Raw genomic sequence first — 23,336 nt, 5'->3', positions numbered from 1 at the left:
AGCTGTTCCTATTCGGCCATCTTGCTCCGCCCCCAAGATGCTTTTACTGTTTGTTTGTGTCTTACAACTTGACACTCAACTTGGAATTATATGTGAACACAATGAAATTTCTTTTTCAATTGTCCAGGGCACTAATAAAATTATATTTGGAAAATAACCCCAAATTGTCCCTTTTACCTATTGTTTCTTCTTTCCATACCTAATTTATGGAGATCATCTATTGTTTCTGTATATCACTTTATTATTTCTCCCAAGCTAACAGTGAACTATTGGAATTTCCTTTTGGGCATATCCTACAATGGTTACTATATCTCTATCTATCTACACACAAACATATATGCATATATACATATATATTCACATTCTAGTTTACCCATAAGAATAACAAAATTCGAAAATCTTACTGAAGTCCTGAACCTTGATAAAGACTGTCTCTCAGAAGCTTCTATCAAATAACATACTCAGTGATAGAACTGTGGGAGCACCTTTTAGTAAAGTCAAGAACAACAAGGATGTATACTGTTACCACTATTGTAGCCCTAGACAATGGAATAAGACCATTGGAAAAATTAAGAGGTAGAATTAGTATAAAAGAAGAAGTCAAACTTTCTAGAGAAAATGATCACTTATCTTGAAAATTCAAGAGAATCAATGGATGAATTATTAAAATTAATAGGAGTTCAACACAGTGGTCAGATGCAAGGCCGACAATAGTGATACAAGATCAATATCAATAGCTTTCTTATGTAGCAGCAATAATTATGTTAATTGAAGTATTGTTTGTAAAAGAGCAGCACTGAAAACAACCCAAATGACCACTACTAGGGAACTGGTTAAATAAATTATGTTTGCATATGCAATATTAATATAATGCAATAGTTAAAAGAATAAATTTGATTTAAATACAAATTTAATGACATGAACATAACTCCAGTTCCTATTGTTGAGTAGCTAAAGCAAGCTACAGAATAACTTTGTTAATATTAAAAATAAAACACAAATTGACTATGTGTTTTCTGTACGTATATGTGGAAAAATGAATAGAAAAAGTCTGAAAGGTTACATACTGAATGAAAAGCAATAGTTATCTCTTGGAAGGGTGCTGGAATTGGGGGTGGTACTCAAGGGGAGACTTTAATTATATTGTTAGTATTTTTTATAGGAGAAACTACTCATTTATTATTTGTATCAGTAAAAATGAAAACAATTTAAAAAATGCAATAGTTTGCCGAATTCACCAAACTTCATTTAAACTTCTCCATCTTTTCATATATAAAAGATAATTGCTTTGTAGTTTCTTAAACTTTTATTCATTGAGCAAATAGTGAAGGCCATGCACTATGCTCAGTACAATGGATACAATGGCAAACATGACAGACGCAGTCTCTGTCCTCCTGGAACTTAAAATCTAGTGGGAGACACAAATAATAAACAAGTAAGAAAATAATTAGGCCAAGTGTGATGGCTCACGACTATAATCCCAGTACTTTGGGATGTCAAGGCAGAAGGATTGCTTGAGACTAGGAGTTCGAGACCAGCCTGGGTAACACAGTGAGACCCCTGTATCTAAAAAAATAAAATAAAATTGTCTGGTGTGATGACACATGCCTGGGGTCCCAGCTACTTGGGAGGCTGAGATGGGAGGACTACTTGAACCCAGGGAGTTTGAGGCTTCAGTGAGCTTTGTTTGTGTCACTGCACTCCAGCCTGGGTGACAGAGCAAGACCCGTCTCAAAAAGAAAAAAAAAAATTAAATTAAATAAATGAATTTTAAAAATAGATTTAAAAAGAAAATATACATTAAAATAAATTTAAACAAGAAAGAGCTGAAGGCTTTGATAGAAAATATTATGAATAGGGTCAAAGGAGACCCGTTAGAAGAAACATTTAAACTGGAATATGGAGTACCTGTTATGTGTGATAATGATGGTGGTGAGAGAGATCAAAGCAAGTAAAAAGCATCCCACGTGGAAAAAGCTTCACATGTTGGAGAAAATGTCCAAAGATCAGGGTGGTTGAAGTATTGTGAGGGAGAGGGAAAGAGTAGACTGTTACATTGGAGAGATAGGCAGAGACCAGATCATGCAACTCCTTTTAGGCCTGATAAAATTTAGACTTTATTTGAAGAACAATGGAAAGTCACTGGGGAGCTTTGAGAAGAGGAGTGATGTGATCGACCTATATTTTTAGATCACTCTGGCTTCTGTGTAGAGGATATATGGGGTAGGTTGAGCAGAAGCAGGGAGCCCAGTTTGGAGGCTATTTGCAGTAGTCAGTATGAGAGCTGGCAGTAGCCTGCACTAGACCAGTGGTAGTAGATAGACATGGTTATATTTTGGAGGCAGTGTTATGTGAAAAAAAAAAAAAAATGAAGGAGAAGTGACTCAGGCAGCGGAGGCAGCAAGTACAAAAGTTTGCGCTTATTTCTCTTAGCTAAAAAAGAGAGAGAATATCAGAGTGGCTGAGGCATGGTAATACAGGGGGAAGGGCATAGGATAAGGTCTGATTGTACATGATTAGCATCAAACCTTGTAGGTCTAGGCTCAAGGCCTGGAGTTTATTCTAAATGAGGTGGAATTACATTTTCCACATGATCACTCTGGCTGCTATGTGCTACAGAGGGACGAGAATAGCAAGGGAGAACACTTAAGAAGCTATTGCAGTGGTCCAGGCGAGAGATGATTTTGGCCTGGGCTTAGATGGAGGCAGCAGAGGAGAAAAAGTGAATGGACTTAAGAAATGCTTGGAGGTAGGATCAAGAGAACTTTATGTTTAATGAGATGTGGGAGCAAAGATGAGGGAGGTATCAAGGGTTACTTTCGGGCTGTCTGGCAGGGAAATTTTTAGTGGAATTGAGGCATTGAAAGGAGTCCAGTGTGGCAAGAGTTCAGTGAGTAGGAGAGGAGGGAATGAGAGGAAATGAAGTCACAGCAGTAGGCCATATGACTCAGAACTGGATAAAGTCTTGGAAAGAAGTTTGAATTTACCCTGCGTGTCATGGGAAGCCATGGAAGGATTTTAAACAGAGTGAGATTTATTTTCTCTAAAAAGCCACTTTGGCTTACAGTCTGGGGATTGGGCTTGGAAGGGGACAAGAGTGGCAGGGAAATCAATTAGAAAGCTATTGTAGAGGTCTAAGACAGAGTGAGTGGTGTCTTGGAGATGCACAGAACTAGACAGATTTGAGGCTCACTTGAAATGGAACTGATTAGTTTTCTTGAATTAAGCTCTTCTTTATGTACATATCTGAGTTAGTCTTACTGAAGGTTTTATCATCTTCTCACTTCATTTATATACCAGGCGTTTATTTCCCCTTTTACTTCTAGAAAAACATTTTTATAAAGGATGTGAATTTGCTGCTATAATTAAACCCTTCCTTTTCATGCACTTCACTACTCTGGAATTGGTGAGTTTTGGGGATTCTGAATGCTGCACACTTCACTCTAATCCACTTCGCTGGATACAGCTGAAATGATAAAACGTAAAAACCATTTCATCCCTCCCAAATTACTGACCTTGTTGATATAAACTACATTCAAATCTAAGCATTTCTCAAGACATTTTACCTAAAAATAGCATATTTAATTTCCAAAGCTGTCTGCTCAGCAAGCAAGTACTTAACATGTTATGCATCTTCTGCTTGGATAACTCAGGAATCCTGAATTTTCTCGCATCTCCAGAATAGAACTGAAAGACCATGTCTGCAGTGTTTGGAAAAGATTGTTAGGAAGTTACATACTTACTTAAGGACATGGTAGGCATATCTTTTTATTTCCCACCTCATCAAAATGCCAAGTCAAAATCCCATTATTCTTTCTGGTAAGCTAGAATATGAAAATATATGTATATATACATATATGTTTGTGTGTAGATAGATACAGATATATTCACCAATGTAGAAAATAACCCAAAGGAGAAATCCAAGAGCAAATTAGGAAACTGCTACTGGACACAGCACAATGGGAAACTGAGTTCGAAGTTTACCCCCAAGTATTAGGCTATACACTATTCTTCCTCAGTGGAAGCTATTCTCAGACTGAAATTATCCCCTTCAGAAAAAGAACACTCTTAGTAGGGAGGCTGTAAATAGCCTGGACTCAGGAGTAAGGACATTCTGTATTTAAATCATGAAACCATGGGGGCAAAGGGTGTGGAAGCATCCCTTAGACTTACCGCGTCCCTTGAAGGCAACCTATAGGGGATGGGGAGGCACAGAAATGTGAAAGGACATGGGGGAAGAGAATATATTTGCACAACAGTACGAGGGTGGATGAAGTAGACTGTCAGTGAGAAAGAGACAAATTGCCCCTGATATTTAGGACTTAGCCTGGCACTCTCAATTAAGCCTTGATATTTTCTTGTTGAACATAAACCATCTCACAGAACATCAACATTGGAGAAGGTCAATCTGTGACTATGAAGGATCAAAACAAACAAAACAAACAAACAAACAAACAAAAAACCACTCCATAATCAGGTCTGAACACAGACAAAATATGGACAGTGTCCACACCACAAAAATTACCAAATATCCCTCTATTCTGGCTAATAAGGGTAACTACCAAATATCTCTCTATTCTGGCTAATAAGGGTAACTATTTCTTCTTTACCAATTACAGCTTTAGCCATGGGCTAGTCTTCCCCACTTATAAAAAAGGTTTGTTTAGAAACCTAAACACAGAATTACCTCAACTTACTGGCAGCCTCCAAGTTCAGAACAAAGCCAGCTAGGGTGGCCAACTTGTCCCAGTTTTCCCAGGAGTTTCCTGGTTTAACATTGAGAGTCCCACATTCCAAGAAACCTTCAATCTCAAGCAAACTAGAATGGTTGGTTAACAGCCACATTCCTTCAACTCTCCCCCAAAACACCTAAAGCAAGCCCAAATCCTGCAAGTCCTTTTTAACACCTTCTTACTAGGATGCCCCATGGTTTTCCATGGTGTGTGCTCTTCCAGTTGCTGCAACAAGTAATAAATCTAACTTTTTAAACTACGGGTCTATTGCTAGTGGTCTTTGGCTGGAGAGCATTGACATTAGAAAGAAGTAAAGAGACACAACATTGTGGAAGTGCTTAGTAAGACCTAGTACAGGAAAATGGGACTGAAGGAATGAAGAGGTAGGGGGAGCCAGGGAAGAGTAGAAGGGTATAAGGGCCTGAGGGGGCTACAGTGTGATTTTCTGAAAAGGTGGTTTTTAGAGGGTAATACAAGATGAGATGACAGAAGGTGAAACTGTGAGTTTTATTATAGGAGGATTTCCCCCACACTCTGTGTCAAAATAAAACAAAACACGAATGAATAGACAGGAAGAGCAAACAAAATGTTCGCATAAAATAAGGACAGTCTTTAATGATCTAGTGTCTGGTCATCTAGTGTTCATATTCACACTTGATTCCTTGTATTTGTCAACAGCATCACTGAATAGTTTTTATATAAGGGAAATTTCTAGGAAGGAAAAAATCCAGGGGCACACTAGTTGGCAGGTCTTAAAAAGGCAAAATTCCACCAAATTTAGTTTTAATTCTTTGGGGTTGATATCATCATATGTTATAAAACAATGTTCATTAAATAAAATAAACATGCTATAACAGTGCCTGAAAACATAATAAATGCCAATAAATGTTAACCGTCACAGCTATGATCATTATGCTATCTTTTTCAATGTGTTTATTTTAAAATGGGTGCAATACTGTAGCTTTAAAAATATTTTTGATCATGTGTCTTTGGTTATATTGGAGGTATATATTGAATGATACGTCTATCTGCCTCCTTTTTAAAACTCTGTTCAGAGTCACATATTCAAATGATTATGCACATGTTTCTTTTGGAGAGATTTACTGTGAGTGATCTTTGGTAAATATTTCAAATTTACTGGCAGGGTACCTACATTCTACTACATATTGGTCCCTAATGCAGATTGCAAAGAAAGTTTTGAAAACAGGACTACTGTTTAGTTTGATACCGTTTGTATTTTAAAAATAGCAGGAGAGTGAATAAGTAGAATGTGTGCATGCAAAAGGAAACCCAGAGTATTCAGGATCTCTAAGTTTAAATGTATAGCAAGTTGGTTCCTTAGAACAGATTTAATTCCTAAGTTTTATCAGAAAATGGCATTGGTTTCTTTCTACAAAAATGAAAGTCACTCGTAAAAACATAGGACCAGGCAGGGAAAGCTTATGAAATGCTCTTAGCTAGAAAATAATATAAAATGTGAATGCCCGAGCTCTTGCAATGTCCAGGATGTGTCACAAAAGGTAGTACATGGAGTTTTGTTACATCTACAATAACTTTATACTGCTGAAGTTCATCTTACCTGTTTCTTTGATGCTCAGCGAAATAAGCAGTTTGGTTTTCAAATGTTAGTACTAAACTGCCATATTGTATGTGTAAAACTTGGAATGTTCCAAGCACCATACTATTCTTAACGTAAGTTTGATTTTCTCCTTTTCATAATTCTAAAATCTGTTTAATTTAATTTGCATTAATTTTATTAGAGGCTAAATTTGGCAGTGATAACACCAATTATCAAAATTTTGTATTCATTTACTGTCAGCTCTTGCCTTGATTGAAATTATTCCTTTTTTTAAAGACCAAGTCTGATCTGGGAAAAAACACACATACCTATCCACAGTGAACAAAATGGGATTCAGAAGTTTACTTCTTCATTGGTTTAAAAATCTATTTACTTGGAAACTTTTCTTTTTTAAAAATAAATAAAATAAAACCCAGTAATTTTCAGAAGTAACTCCTTTAAAAAGTTAATAAATTAGAAGATTCTATTTACTTAAGAAGCCATTAGTAAATATTTCTAAAGGAAATCTTTATTTTCTTTGTGAATTACAGTGTTATCCTATTTCTGCCATACAATTTTCAATGGATAACATTTTTTGCAGAGTAGTTTCATATGTATTAGTCCTGCAAAAAGATTCAAATCTTACAAGCATGCAGTAGAGTCAAGTTCTCATTTCTATAACATTTTACACACTTACAATACGCTATTGTTTAATCATAATGAGAGTGTTTTGCATTTTAACATACTTGAAAACATACAATCCCTTTTGCAGGAGAAAATAAACTGAAAAGTACAAATTAATAATGAAATTAAATTTTTTAATGTTTAGAGGTAAAGGTACAGTTTATTAAAAAGCAATTCATGATATAATGCCCACTGAGGAAACTTATATTGCTAAGAAAACATGAAAGAAAATAGGAATCACTTCATGAATTGCTACTGTCTTTGGAACAAATTAATTAAAATATTAAATAATAATAAAGTAATTGCAAGTCTTGCCAGGCAAGAAAATTTAAAGTAAAATTATTTTACAACCTTGTTGCCAGATCCTAGAGCAGTTCTAGATGGAAATACCATTCTAAGATAAACAGACACTAACCCTCTTTGTGAATCAATTATTACTTACCAAAATTTGCCATCTGTATCGTCTGATTGCCAGTATCTGGAGCATTGTAAATCACAACAGCATCAGCATTTCTTCTGCCCGCTGTTTGAATTTTTTCTGAAAATGTACAATTACCTCTTTCTATCAGCGCAATCCAGGGCTTCTTAGTATTACTAAACTCAGTGTTGTGGTCACAAGCTTGGTAGTCATTATTCTTAGGGATGCCTACCACCCCTATAGCATTAACCACTGGTGAAGCTAATCCATAAACACCACATTCACATGACTCTATTGCAGTGTAGTTGCTGGTTTCATTGTAATAAGTCACAGTCACATAGGCGTTCATTGAAAAAGATGCTGCAATTTTAAGTAAAAAGATAAAAATTACAAGGAGCCAAAAAAAACTGGACCTATTCTCCTGGTTCATTGCTCATTCATTTGAGCATAAAATTTAAGATGTTTGCTGATATTTCCAACTGTCAGTCACCATTGTCCACTCACGTCCCTGCTAAACAGAAGTTTGAAATTTCAGTTGCACGTAGGTAACTGATCTCACCTCTAGCAACATAACCTCTGAATACATCAGCTCTATTTCACTTTAGTTATCTACATTCCCCTTTGCCTGCCCCTCCTCCAACTGTACACACATGTAACCCTTAACCAGGACTACCTTAGTAATAAATAACACCATCAACTTTATTCTACATGTCAACTTATTAGGATTGGACGACTTCCTGCAGTACATATTTTTTTCTTCTTACTGTTCCAGCTAATGCACTTTCATAAACATGGAGCGGATTGGAATGAGGAACTGGACTCTGGGGAATCCCACGTGACAAGGCTGAAAGTTACCTCTCTCAGAATATCTAAAACACTAAACTGGTTTTCCAAGCCCTGCTGAGATATGCTATCAACTAGTTCAGCAGCGAGTAAGTTAAGATCCATAAGTTTAATTGCTACGGCATTAGTAGAATGAATTTTACTGCTTTTCTCTCTTCTAATTTCTGTGTGTGTGTGTGTGTGTGTGTGTGTGTGTATGTGTGTGTGTGTCTGTGTGTGTGTTTTCTTAGCAGGCTCACCAAGGGATATCCTCTGTTACCTTGTTTATTCTTTGGAAAGCAAACATATTTCAGTGGCTAGAAATCCTTTCCTTTCAAGTATAGTGCCTTGCCCATGGCAGGCACTCAAATATTTGTTGATTGATACCTGTGAGTTGCTGCATTCCGTTAATTTTTGTGCCCCATGTGTTATACTCTAAAAAAGATTCTTTAAGGTTTAATTTTTAACATTTATAGTTTTAAATTTTTAGTTCTCCCAGATGTATAGACAACTTTATTTCATTGCTTCCTTTAGTTCAAGCTCTGTTTTTGTTCAGCAGCACACTGGACACTAACAGCATTAGGACACACACACTACGGGGTCAACTGGTCTGTGAAAATTGCTGGGATGGGCAGATTGCAGTGTGAGCCAAGGACTGGTGAAGGAATAGATGAACGAACAAGACAAACAGAGGTATCAGGAGTCTGACTGGGCCAAGAGTCAGCAAACTAGACAAACAGGCATCAGGCTGCCAGGGAAGCAAAAAGCTACCAGGTCAAAAGGAAGGTAGGCACAATGGTAGTCCAAGGTACAAGTCAGGTAATCTGGAATCAGGAAGGTTTACTAGAGTCAAGGGGACAGGACAACCGAAAATAAAAAAAAATAGGAGACGTTGTTGATGGAGGTGGTCAGTGAAGTTGTTTCTTTTCCCTATTGCTTGTCTGCTTTTAAACATCTGAAATATCAGTGTTGGAGTGGACCCTGCAGGTGAGAATTAACAGTTCACACCATCCAGCAGAGGGAAGGAGTTCAGGGAATCAGCAGCAGAACTTGCTGAATAAATCCCAGCAGATGTATAACACAAATATGAACCCTGCTATCATGTCATACCTGCCAATTACTCATTAGCATACCCTCCCATAGTACTTGGTATTACTAGCATCATACACATATTAATAACCTGGTAATTCATATAATTGAACTGAAAAGATTAAAGGTCTTGTGTATTAGCTTATGGTCAATTTAAGAGTAAATACAAATAGTTCATTATTTTGCTACTAGCCCTATCATTTTGATGTGTTTTTAAGATCACAATAAAGCCTGTATTCAGCAGAGAAAATTATCAGAATAAAAAGAGAAATGCTATTATTGTTATTATAAATGTTGTCAAAACCATTAGCTTAGAGATTGCTGATGGACGGCCTTTTGTGATAAATTCAACATCAACATTCAACATTTAAATAATTAGTAAAATCCCAGAAATTTGATTTATCCTTTTCTGCCAGTTATTAAATTACTCCTTAAAAAAATTTCTCACGAAAAAATTTAAAAGCGGATTAGTGAGAAGTTACCTAAATCCATTAGAAGTTAAATTTTTAAAAAAATTTCTTTGTTTATCTTAACATTTATTTTCATTATTTTGTGTAGGGATTTTTTCTTAGTTACATAATCATATTTATATATTTTTAATTTAGTTTTTCATTTAATATCTCGGTCATTATACATTTTATCCTATAATCTTTGTAGATGATGCTTTGTTGGATAAATGATATTCCATTAATGGAAATACTTCAGTTTACATAGTCATCCCATTTTTGTTTGTTTGGTCAAAATTTTAAATAATATTTTTGCTATTATCATTTTGTTATAATAGCTTTTTCTCTATTTAAGATTATATCCTAATGGATTGATTCTCAGTGGATTTAATAGGTTGAAGTTTTGAACATTTAAAAAATCTTAACACATTTTACATATTCAGGAAACAATTCAGGATAAAAATACACTAAGGAAAAGCTCTCCTGCATCATTCCTCCTCCCATGTCTCCAAAGTAGTTACCAGAGGCTGGGAAGGGAAGGAGGAGGGAGGGATGAAGAGAAGTTGGTTAATGGGTACAAGAATACAGTTAGCTAGAGGAAGAAGTTCTAGTATTTGATAGTACAGAAGGGTGAATATAGTTAGCAACAGTGTATGGTATATGTAAAAACAGCTAGAAGAGAAAAATTGTAATGATTCCAACATAAAGAAAAGATAAATGTTTAGGGTGATGGATATCCCAATTACCCTGATTTTATCAATATACATTGTATGCATCAATACATCACATGTACCCCATAAATATGCACAACTATAGTCTATCAATACAAAATACAAAAAGGCCAGGCGCGGTGGCTCATGCTTATAATCTCAGCATTTTGGGAGGCAGAGGCGGGCAGATTGCTTGAACTCTGGAGTTTGAGACCACCCTGGGCAACATGGTGAAACCCCATCTCTACCAAAAAAAAAAAAAAAGCCGGTGTGGTGGTGTGCATCTGTGTTCCCAGCTACTTGGGAGGCTGAGGCAGGAGGATCGCTTGAGCCTGGGCGGTCGAGGCTGCAGTGAGCTGAGATTGCGCCACTGCACTTCAGCCTGGGTGACAGAGTGACTGTCTCAAAAAACAAAACAAGACAAAACAAAACAACCCAAAAAGGCACCATTCAATAAAGGGTGATGGGACAATTGGCTAGTCAGTTAAAGAAGGAAAGACATCAGTTTGCTCCTCATTTCCTCCTCACGAAACACCCAAATAAATTACAGTTGGATTAAGTAGTAATGTTTTTTGAAAAATTAAGAATTTTTTAAAACCAGCATACAGAGACCTGGGTATTTATTAAACCTTGTGAAAGGGAAAAGACTGTCATATCAGTGGAAAAAATTAAAGTGGAACATCTGCCCACTCAACAATGTTAAAATTATTTTAAATGGGCAGCGATACATTGGGGAAATATTTGTAGCAAATGCCCCACAGGTATTTTATTACATGTTATTAAAGATCTTATACCCATGGAAAGTAAAGCAAATTAAAGAATAATATGCATCCTATGAATTTCTTTTAGTACTAAAACCAAGCCTTCTTTGTATCTTTAAAAAGAAGTGCAATTGTATGCACAAACAAGGAGAAAGGTAGGAAGGCACAACCAGGCCTTTACCACTGACTCCTTGTTAAATAATCTGAACATACTAGTTTCAAATCTTGACATATTTTTGCACAAGTTAAATCATTAAGTTCTGAAAACAGGACAACTTGGTTGGGTGCAGTGGCTGACGCCTGTAATCCCAGCACTTTGGGAAACTGAGGCTGGCGGATTGCTTGAGCTCAGGAGTTCGAGACCAGCCTGGGCAACATGACAAAACCCCGTCTCTCTCTATATATATTAAAAAAATAAATACAAATGAAATAAATTTTAAACAGTGACAACTTTCCCATAACATATTGTGCCAGTTTTGATGTAATAAGAGAACATTCCTAAACTATTTTGTTAAATTGCACTGGAGGTTGAAGTACATAACTTAAACTTAAAAAAATTTCTTTGTGTGTGTAGGTAGGAGTATATAATTATGGGGAGCATGAGATATTTGAATACAGGCATGCAATGTATAGTAATCACATCAGGGCAAATGGGATATCCATCACCTCAAGCATTTATCTTCACTTTGTGTTATAAACAACCCAATTATACTCTTCTGGTTATTTGTAAATGTACAACAAATTGTTCCTCTGTTGTGCCATCAAATACTAGATCTTGTTCATTCTATCTAACTATATTTTTGTACCCAACAACCATCCCTGCTTCTCCTCTCCACACTACTCTTCCAGGCCTTGTAACCATCCTTTTTCTTTCTATATCCATGAATTCAATTGTTTTAATTTTTATCTTCCACAAATAAGTGAGAACATGCAAAATTTATCTTTTTGTGCCTGGCTTATTTCACTTAACGTGATGATCTCCAGTTCTACCTATGTTGTTGCAAATGACAGAATCTTATTCTTTTTTATGGCCAAATAGTGCTCTATTATGTATATGTACCACATTTTCTTTATTCATTCGTCTGTTGATGGACGCTTAAGTTGCTTCCAAATCATAGTTATTGTGAATAGTGATGCAATAAACATAGGGGTAAAGATATATCTTCGATATATTGAGTTCCTTTCTTTTGTATATAGACCTGACAGTGGGATTGCTGGATCATATGGCAGTTCTATTTTAGTTTTTTGAGGAACCTCCAAACTGTTCTACATAGTAGTTGTACTAGTTTACATTTCCAACAGCATTATATGAGGGTTCTCTTTTCTCCACATCCTCACCAGTATTAATTATTGCCTGTCTTTTGGGTAAAAGCCATTTTAACTGGGGTAAGATGATATCTCATTGTAGTTTTGATTTGTATTTCTCTGATGATCAGTGACGTTGATTACATTTATCATGAATCTGCCATTCATATGTCTTCTTTTGAGAAATCTTTTATCAGATCTTTTGCCCATTTTGATTGGATTATTAGATTTTGTCCTATAAGTTGCTTGTGTTCCTTATATATTTTGGTTATTAATTCCTTGTCAGACGAATAGTTGCAAATATTTTCTCCCATTTTGTGAACTGTCTCTTCACTTTGTTGACTGTTTCCTTTGCTGTGTGGAAGATTTTTAACTTGATGTGAACTCATTTGTCCATTTTTGATTTGATTGCCTGTGCTTGTAGAGTATTACTCAAGAAATCTTTGCCCCGTCCAATGACCTGGAGAGTTTCCTCAATGCTTTCTTGTAGTAGTTTCAGAGTTTAGAAGTCTTAGATTTAAGTCTTCAATTGATTTTGATTTGATTTTTGTATATGGTGAGAGATAGGGTCTAGTTTTATTCCTCTGCATATGGATATACAGTTTTCCCCTCATCATTTATTGAAGATGCTGTCCATTCCCCAATGTATGTTCTTGGCATATTAGTTGAAAATGAGTTCACTTTAGATGTATGGACCTATTTCTGATTTCTCTGTTCTGTTCCATTGGTCTCTGTGTCTGTTTTCATCCAGTCCCGCACGCTCTTCTGGTTACTATAGATGTGTAATACAATTTGAAGTCAGGTAATGTGATTCCACCAGTTTTGTTCTTTATGTTCAGGATCACTTTGGCTATTCTGAATCTTTTGGGGTTTTTACATAGATATTAGGAATTTTCATTTTCTCTTTGTGAAGAATGTCATTGGTATTTTAGTAGGGATTGTGTTGAATCCCATAGATTGCTTTGGGTATTGTGGACATTTTAACAATATTGGTTCTTCCAATCCATAAACATGGACTATCTTTTCTTTTTGTTTTTTGTTTTTTTTGTTTGTTTATTCAATTTCTTAAGTCAATGTTTTATAGTTTTCATTTTAGAGGTATTTTATTTCTTTGATTAAGTTTACTCCTCTGTATTTTATTTTGTTTTTAGCTTTGGTAAGTGGAATTAAGCTTTTGATCTCTTTTTCAGATTGTTTGCTATCAGCATATAGAAATGCTGCTAACTTTTTTTTATGTTGATTTCATATTCTGCAACTTTACTGAATTTATTTATCTGTTCTAATAGTTTTCGGTGGAATCTTTAGATTTTCCTACTACAAGATCATATCATCAGCAAAGAAGGATAATTTGACTTTTTCCTTGCCAATTTAAATGCCCTTTATTTCTTTCTCTTGTCTGATTGTTCTAGGTAGGATTCTCACTACAATGTTGAATAATAGTGGTGAAAGTGGGCATCCTTGTCATGTTCCAGATCTTAGAGGAAATACTCTCAGTTTTTTCCCATTCAACATGATACTTGCAATGAGTCTGTTACATACAGCTTTTATTGTGTTGAGGTATGCTCTTTCTATACTCAGTTCTTTGAGGGTTTTTATCATGAAGGGATGTTGAACTCTATCATAATGCTTTTTCAGCATCAGTTGAAATGATCGTTTGGTTTTTGTCCTTTATTCTGTTGATATGATGTAGCACATTGATTGACTTTTGTATGTTGAGTCATCCTTGCATCCTTGGGATAAATCCCACTTAGTCATGATGAGTTAACTTTTTAATGTGTTGTTGAATTTGGTTTGCTAGTATTTTGTTGAGGATTTTTGCATCAATGTATATCAGGGATATTGGCCTGTAGTTTTCTTTTTGTTGATTTATCTTTTTCTGGTTTTGGTATCAAGGTAATACTGGTCTCATAGGAGTTTGGAAGTCTTCCCTCCTTCTCTGTTTTATGGAATAATTTGAGTAGAATTGGTATTAGTTCTTCTTAAATATTTGGTAGAACTCAGCAGTGAAACCATTTGGTCTCCTGTTTTCCTTTACTGGGAAACTTTTTATTATGACTTAGATCTTGTTACTTGTTATTGGCCTGTTCAGATTTTGGATTTCTTCATGGTTCAATCTTGGAAGGTTGTATGAGTCTAGGAATTTATCCATTTCTTCTAAGTTTTTCAATTTATTGACATATAGTTGCTCATAGCAGCCTTAAATGATCCTTCAGATTTCTGTAGTATCAGTTGAAACATCTCCTTTTTCACCTCTGATTTTATTTATTTGTATCTTCCCTCTTTTTTGTCCTTAGCTAGTTTAGCCAAAGGTTTGTCAATTTTATTTATCTTTTGAAAAAAACGAGATTTTGTTTCATTGATGTTTTGTATTTTTTAAAAATTTCAATTTCATTTATTTCTGCTCTGATCTTTATTACTTTTCTTGTACCAATTTCAGATTTTGTTTGCTCTTGCTTTTCTAGTTCTTTAAGATGTGTTGTTAGGTTGTTTATTTGAAGATTTTCTACTTTTAAAATGTAGGTGCTTATTGCTATAAACTTTCATTTTAGCACTGCTTTTGCTGTATCTGATACATTTTGATATGTTGTATTTCCATTATCATTTGTTTCAATAAATTTTATAGTTTTGTTCTTAGTTTCTTCATTGACCCACGGGTCATTTAGGGGCATATTATTTAATTTCTATGTGATTGTATAGTTTCAAAAATTCCTCTTGTTATTGATATCTAGTTTTATTCCATTGTGGGCAGAAAAGATATTTGATATAATTTCATTATTTTTTGAACTTTAAAAACTTGTTTTGTGGACTAATATATGGTCTATCATTGAGAATGATCTATGTGGTGAGGAGAAGAATGTGTATTCTGCAGCCATTGGATGAAATGTCCTGTAAGTATCTATTAGGTCCATTTGGTCTATAGTGCAGATTAAGTTCAATGGTTTTTTGTTGATTTTCTGTCTGGAAGATCTGTCTAATGCTGAATGTAGGGTGTTGAGGCCTCCAGCTATTACTTTTTGGGGTCTCTCTGTCTGTCTCTAGCTCTAATAATATTTACTTTATATATTTAGATACTCCAGTGTTGGGTGCATATATGTTTACAATTGTTATATCCTCTTGCTGAATTGACCCCTTTGTCATTATGTAACGATCTCTGTCTCTTCTTATAACCTTTGTCTTGAAATATGTTTTGTCTAATGTAAGGATAGCTACTCCTGCTCTTTTTTGGTTTCCTTTGGCATGGAATATCTTTTTCTATCCCTTTATTTTCAGTCTATATGTGTCTTTATAGGTAAAGTGTGTTTTTCATAGACAGCAAGTAGTTGGGTCTCGTTTTTTGTTTCATCCATTCAGCCATTGTCTATCTCTTGACTGGAAAGTTCAGTTCGTTTATATTCAGTCTTATTATTGATAAGTAAGGGCTTACTCTTGACACTTAGTTATTTGTTTTCTGATTGTTTTGTGATTTTTCTCTTCCTCATTTCCTTCATTGCTGTCTTCCCTTTAGTAAAGGTGATTTTCTCTGGTGTTATGGTTTCTTGATTTTTATTTTTTTGTGTGTGTATTTGTTGTAGGTTTTTTGATTTGAAGTTCCCATGAGGCTTGCAAATAATATTTTATAACTGATTATTTTAAACTGATAACTACTTAACACTGATTGCATAAATAAACCAGCAAACAAGCAAAGAGAAAACTAATAAAACTCTGTACTTTAACTTCATCCTCCCATGTTTTCACTTTTTGTTTTTTCTATTTGTATTTTATTATACTATCTTTCTTGAAAAGTTGTAGTTTTTATTTTTGATAGGTTCATCTCTTAGTCTTTCTACTTAAGAGATATGTAGTTTAGACAAATACAGTGTTATAATATTTTGTGTTTTTCTGTGTACTTACTATTACCAGTGAGTTTTGTCTCTTCAGATGATTTCTTATGACTCATTAACATCCTTTTCTTTTGGATTGAAGAACTCCCTGTAGCATTTTTCATAGGACAGGTCTGGTGTCGATGAAGTCCCTCAGCTTCTGTTTGCTTGGGAAAGTCTTTATTTCTCCTTCATATTTTAAGAATATTGGCCGGGCGCGGTGGCTCAAGCCTGTAATCCCAGCACTTTGGGAGGCCGAGACGGGCGGATCACGAGGTCAGGAGATCGAGACCATCCTGGCTAACACAGTGAAACCCCGTCTCTACTAAAAAATACAAAAAACTAGCCGGGCGACGCGGCGGGTGCCTGTAGTCCCAGCTACTCAGGAGGCTGAGGCAGGAGAATGGCGTGAACCCGGGAGGCAGAGCTTGCAGTGAGCTGAGATCCGGCCACTGCACTCCAGCCTGGGCGGCAGAGAGCGAGACTCCCTCTTAAAAAAAAAAAAAAAAAAAAAGAATATTTCATCTGGATAGTCTATTCTAGGATGAAAGCTTCTTTCCTTCAATACTTTAAATATGTCATGCTACTCTCTCCTGGCCTGTAAGGTTTCCACTGAAAAGTCTGCTGCCAGGCATATTGGAGCTCCTTGGTAAGTTAGTTGTTTATTTTCTCTTGCTGCTTGTAGGATCCTTTCTTTATCCTTGGCCTTTGGAAATTTATTATTTAATGCCTTGAAGTCTTCTTTGGGTTAAATCTGGTTGGTGTTCTATAACTTTCTTGTACTTGAATATTCATATCTTTCTCTAGGTATGGGAAGTTCTCTGTTATTATTCCTTTGAATAAACTTTCTACCCTGATCTCTCTACTTCCTTTTTAAGACCTATAACTCTTAGATTTGCCCTTCTGATGCTATTTTCTAGATCTTGTAGGTGTTTCTCACTCTTTTTTATTCTTTCTTTCTTTTATATTCTCTTTGTATTTTCAAATAGGCTGTCTTCAAGCTCACTAATTCTTTCTTTTGCTTGGTCTTTTTTTTGTTGTTGAGAGACTCTGATGCATCCTTCAGTATGTCAGTTGGATTTTTCAGCTCCAGAATTTCAGCTTCTTTTAAAATTATTTCAATCTCTTTGTTAAATTTATCTTATAGGATTCTGAAATCCTTCTCCATGTTACTTTGAATTTCGCTGAGCTTCCTCAAAACAGCTCATTTGAGTTCTTTGCTTGAAATATTACATATCTCTGTCTCTTCAGGATTGATCACTGGTGCCTTGTTTAGTTCATTTGGTGAGGTCATATTTGCTTGGATGGCCTTGATGCTTGTGGACTTTGGACATTGAAGGGATAGGTACTTATTGTAGTCTTCACTGTCTCAGCTTGTTTGTACCCATGCTGCTTAAGGAAGCTTTCCAAGTCTTTGAAGGGACTTAGGTATTATGGTCTAAGTCTTTGGTCACTACAGCCATATCTTCATTAGGGGGCACTCCAAACCCAGTAATTCTGTGTCTCTTATAGACACACAGAGTAACTGCCTTGGTGGTCTTTGGGTAAGATCTAAAAGAATTCCCTGGATTACCAGGCAGAGACTCTTGTTGTCTTCCCTTACTTTCCCCCAAACAAACAGAATCTCTCTCTCTGTGCTGAACTTCCTGGAGCTGAGTGAGGGTTGATACAAGTACCCCTGTTCCCACCACCATTGCAACTGTGCTGGGTCAGATCTGAAGCAAACACAGCACTGGGTTTTGCCCAAGACCCATGGTGACCATTCCTGGCAACCACCTATGTTTACTCAAGGCCCTAGGGCTTTATAATTAACAAGTGGCAAATGCAGCCAGGCTTATGTCCTTCCCTTCCGGGTGGCAAGTTCTTCACCCAATCCTGGGAGGGTCCAGAGATGCTATCCAGGAACCAAGGGCTGGGGTTGGGACCTTAGGAGTCTACCTGGTGCTCTATTCTACTGAAGCTGATGTGGTACCCAAGTTGCAAGACCAAATATTTTTTACCCTTTCCTCCACTTTTCTCAAACCGAGGAGTCTTTTCCTGTGGCCATCACCACCCCAGGCTGTGGCAAGTACTGCCTGGCTACCACTAATGGTTAACAGCCAAGGACTCTTCTGTCAGCCTGTGGTGAATGCTTCCAGGTCTGGATCTCTCCCTTAAGGGCACTGGCTCCCCTCTGGTCCAGGGAAGGTCCAGAAATACCATCCAGGAGCAAAGGCCTGGTAGCAGGAACTCTAGGAGCCTGCTTGGTGCTCTACCCCAATGTGACTGAGCTGGTGCCCAAGCTGCAAGACAAAGTCCCTTTACTCTTCCCTCTCCTTTCCTCAAGCAGAGTCTCTCCTTGTAGCCACCACAGCTGGGAATGTGCTGGGTCACACCTGAAGCCAGCATGTCTCAGAGTCTCACCCATGGCCCACAGTGAGTACTGCCTGGCTACCACTGCTGATTATTCAGGACCCAAGGCCTCTTTAGTCAGCAGGTGATAAATCCTGCTAGTACAGTGTCTTTCCCTTCTAGGCAGCAGGTTACCTTCTGGCCCAGAGTGTGTCTAGAGATGTCATCTGGTAGCTGAGACCTGGAATGGAAGCGTCAACACTCTGCCCGGTGCCCTATCCTACTTTGACTGAACTAGTATCAAAGTTGCAAGACAAAGTCCTCTTTACTCTCCCCTCTCCTATCCTTAAGCAGAAGGAAGGGGTCTCTCCTGGAGCTGTAAGCAGCACTGCCTAAGGTTGGGGAAGGGGTGATGCAAGCACTCCCTTGGCTGCCTTTGCCAGTGTCTCACTGCCTGTGAGCCCTGCACAGCACTGTTGCTTGCCCGGGAATTGCAATCCTTGTGGCGTAGACTGCCTTTCGTTTATTTAGGACTCCAGAGAACTTCAGACTGTGGTGGTGGAGCCTGCTGGAACTCAGGTTCTTACCACTGGGATGGAGGATTCGCCCTGGCTAGGGCTGTTCTAAATGCTCGCTCTGTGAGCACTGGCTGAATTCTGCCCTGTGTTGCTTTCTTCTGTGACAGGGCAGCACTGAGTTCTGATGCAAAGTCCCACAATCACTGCACTCTCCCTCCCCCATGCACACAGATTCTCTGTCCACACCATGTGGTTGCTGCTGGTGGATGGGTGGTGCAGACAATTCAAGACTGTCTTTTCTACCCTCTTCAGTGCCTCCTTCCTTAATATGTTAAAATCAGGTACTGTGATCACTCGCCTGATTTTTGGTTCCTATAAAGGTGTTTTTGTGTGGATAGTTGTTCAATTTTGTCTTACTGTTGTGCGTATAACTGGTGGAGTCTTCTTTTTGACCATCTTCCTATGCTTCCCCCTGAAGTACATGACGTTATGGTAACCATCATCATATATGGTGCACACAAGTGCTTTTACATTTTCCTTTTATGGTTTTCAGAGAGAGTCATAACTTGCAAATATAATTTTAAATTGTTTTTAAAAATTTGTGGTTGAGTAGAATTAGTCCTAAAATAATAAACACCCATCAATACAATTTTCTTTCTTTTTTTAACTCTTAAGGTAATTTGCTGGAAGGAGAATGGTCTAAATTCTTATTCAGTGTTTTTGGTTTGTCTGTGGAACACCTACATTAGGATCCCTTGGAAGCTTATTAAAATGAAGGTTCTTGGGTCCCACCTTCCATCATCTTGAATCAAAATCTGAGGGGAAACCTAGGAACTCGCTTTTTAAATAAGCTCTCCAGGTAATTTCTATGCACTTTAAGAACTATAGATCATACAACTTCTACATGATGTATAGTAACTGGATCTAGTTCTGGTTTTGACAAATGAGTTGCTGTCATTTCATTTTATTTTATTTATTTATTTATGTTTTATCATACTTTATGTTCTAGGGTACATGTGCACAATGTGCAGGTTTGTTACATATGTATACATGTGCCATGTTGGTGTGCTGCACCCGTTAACTCATCATTTACATTAGGTATATCTCCTAATGCTATCCCTCCCTGCTTCTCCCACCCCACAGCAGGCCTCGGTGTGTGATGTTCCCTTTCCTGTGTCCAAGTGTTCTCATTGTTCAATTCCCAGCTATGAGTGAGAACATGCGGTGTTTGGTTTTCTGTTCTTGCGATAGTTTGCTGAGAATGATGGTTTCCAGCTGCATCCATGTCCCTACAAAGGACATGAACTCATCCTTGCACCTCAACTCCCAATCTATAAATGTTTGATGTTTACTTTTACTTTACGTGGTACTCTGAACATTTATGGAGCATCTCACAACCCAAAACTTTCCACAAGTGCCAACTGTGCAATAACTAGTATCACATCCTTGGGAAAATAAAAATCTCTCTGGGTTGTTTTCTTCATTTGCACAATAAGCAAGGTTAGACTAGGATTTATCTATAAGGTCTTTTCCAAATGAAACACACTAGAACTCTGTGAAAAAGTTGTTTACAAATGACCAATTACTAATGTTTTCCTTCCCAGCAGCACAATTCATAATAAAGCTGCATTAAGAGTACATGAAATTACAGCGCCTAAACAGGAGGTCAGTTCAAAGCATTGTGTGATGCTTGAGCTCTAATAAAACTAACAAATGCTTGAAACGGTACTATATACCAATGGTTTGCAAAGTTATTTGCACATTAAAATCACCTGGGGATCTTTTAACTACTCCAGTGCCCAGGCCACACCCCAATTAGAGGTGCATCTCAGGCACAGTAATGATGAAGTTTTCCAGGTGATACCAATATGCAGCTAAGTTTTAGAACCACTACTATATATTGCTGTCAAAATTTAACATTACTAGACTTTTTCAACTACGTGTATTTAATATTAAGTACCTTAATGAAAGTACTTATTACTTTTAAAATCTGTATTTTAACTGTAGTAAGAAAAATCTGCATTTAATGTTACCTTTAAAATTTATATTGAATAGCTCTACCTCTCTCAATATTATTTGTTACCTAGCTGGTCTCCTTGCTTTCACCTTTGTCTCCTGCATTTGTGGAATACAGGCTTAACTTCTGTTCAGATATTCAAAATAGTAGTGCCTTAAAGAGAATAGAAGTTTATTTTTTGTCTCATGTAACAGCCAAAACTGTGGTAAGCAGTGTACAAAGCTGGTATGGCAGCTCCACAATGACAGGGACCTCGGCTCCTAATAGCTGGTTGCTCTGCCATCCCTAGGGTGTTGCTCTTCTCTGCATGATCCACAATGTCTCATGATTTTGCTCACTTTATAGCTAGCAGGAAGTGGGGGGCGGATGGAAATAAAGCATTCCCTCTTAACCTTTGAGGGAAAGGTTCCAAAACTATACATATCACATATGCTCACTCCCATTGGTCAGGACTTGGTCATACGGCCTACTTAGCTACAAAGGAAGCAGAGAAAGGTATTCTTTTTCTAGGTAGCTTTGTTCCCAGATAAATATTGGGAGATCTAGAAGAAGAGAACAGGTATTAGGGTACATCTATTATAGCAGTCTCTGCCAACCTCCTTAAAATCTGTTCTCCTTCCAGCAGACAGTGATCATTCTAAAACAGGAATTGAATCATGGCATATACTAGCCACAAATCTTTCAATGGCTTCCCAGTGCTTTAAAGATACAAACTTAAGGGCGCGGTGGCTCAAGCCTGTAATCCCAGCACTTTGGGAGGCCGAGACGGGAGGATCACGAGGTCAGGAGATCGAGACCATCCTGGCGAACACGGTGAAACCCCGTCTCTACTAAAAAAATACAAAAAAACTAGCCGGGCGAGGTGGCGGGCGCCTGTAATCCCAGCCACTTGGGAGGCTGAGGCAGGAGAATGGCGTGAACCCGGGAGGCGGAGCTTGCAGTGAGCTGAGATCCGGCCACTGCACTCCAGCCTGGGCGACAGAGCGAGACTCCGTCTCAAAAAAAAAAAAAAAAAAAAAATACAAACTTAAACTTGCCATGGCCTATAAGACGGTATAGTCTGTAAAAGCCCTTGTCTATCTGCTTGTCTCATCTGGTATCTCACTTTCTGCACTCCAGCCATATCAGTCCTTATTCAATTCTCAAACATATCTTTTGCTGCATGTCCTTTATACCTCAAGTTCACTTCCTCAGGAAAAACTTTCCTAGTGCCCCCTACTTTGTTAAAAAGCTCTAATACAAATCACATGTTTCCATTGACACATTTGTCTCACTTATTTGTGCAATTATTTGGATGTGTTTCTCCTCCATGAGACTTTCAAGTTCCATGAGAATAGGTGCCTTGTTTATTTTTGCTTGTATTGTATTGTGTTCAGTGCTAGGCATGGAGTGGACACTCAAAGATTTCAATATAAGCTGCAATAATTTAGCTCATTATTTCATGAGCCCCATGGCATAGAATTTATCGTGTAGTGATCTAATATACTAATAGAAATTGTATTATTATTTAAACATTTTACTTTTTCTATTCTCTAGATGCAGGGATCTTACCATGTTGCCCAGGCTGGTCTCGAACTTCTAAGCTCAAGCAATCCACTCATCTTGGCCTCCCAAAGTGCTGGGAATACAGGCGTGAGCCACCATGCCCAGCCTCAAACATTTTACTTTTTGCTCGAATTAGAATTTAAAGAAATAGACTTTGGAATATAATCTTGACCTTACCATTAAATTGTCTTTACTAATTTACATTAAGTCATTTAGTCTTTTTCTCTTTCAGTTCCCCATCTACAAAACAGATATTAAAACCTTGTTAGGGGCAACTTCTAGATCTGAAGCTACTAGAAGTCAGGTACAATAACCTTAGAATAACATTAGAGGTACTTGAGTTCTTTTAGGGATATTGCTTGATTTTCAAAAATATGCATATATTTTTTCGAAAAACTAATATAGTTCAGATTTGTTTGACAACAGTCTTTAAACCCATATGGAAGAATCATCTTGGCTCATTTACTAAGTATATATTTTGGCCAAAAATATGAAGGAAACACATCAAATTCATTCAAAATGAGACAGAAGACCAAAAA

At 37.1% G+C, this 23,336-nt stretch overlaps 1 protein-coding gene across 1 annotated transcript in view; it reads right to left on the bottom strand.

Annotated features, from left to right (window-relative positions):
- Nucleotides 1-7,988, bottom strand: part of RNF128 (ring finger protein 128, E3 ubiquitin protein ligase) — a 117,239-nt gene extending 109,251 nt beyond the window's left edge. Inside the window, exon 1 of the mRNA XM_011958702.1 lies at nucleotides 7,418-7,988. Coding sequence (XP_011814092.1) covers nucleotides 7,418-7,823 — 406 coding nt within the window. The 5' untranslated portion in view covers nucleotides 7,824-7,988. The remainder of the gene's footprint in view (nucleotides 1-7,417) is intronic.
- Nucleotides 7,989-23,336: the final 15,348 nt, after the last annotated feature.

Source organism: Colobus angolensis, unplaced genomic scaffold (assembly GCF_000951035.1).
Source record: "Colobus angolensis palliatus isolate OR3802 unplaced genomic scaffold, Cang.pa_1.0 Scaffold472, whole genome shotgun sequence".
Lineage (NCBI taxonomy): Eukaryota > Metazoa > Chordata > Mammalia > Primates > Cercopithecidae > Colobus > Colobus angolensis.
This window is presented reverse-complemented; position numbering and strand designations above follow the sequence as displayed.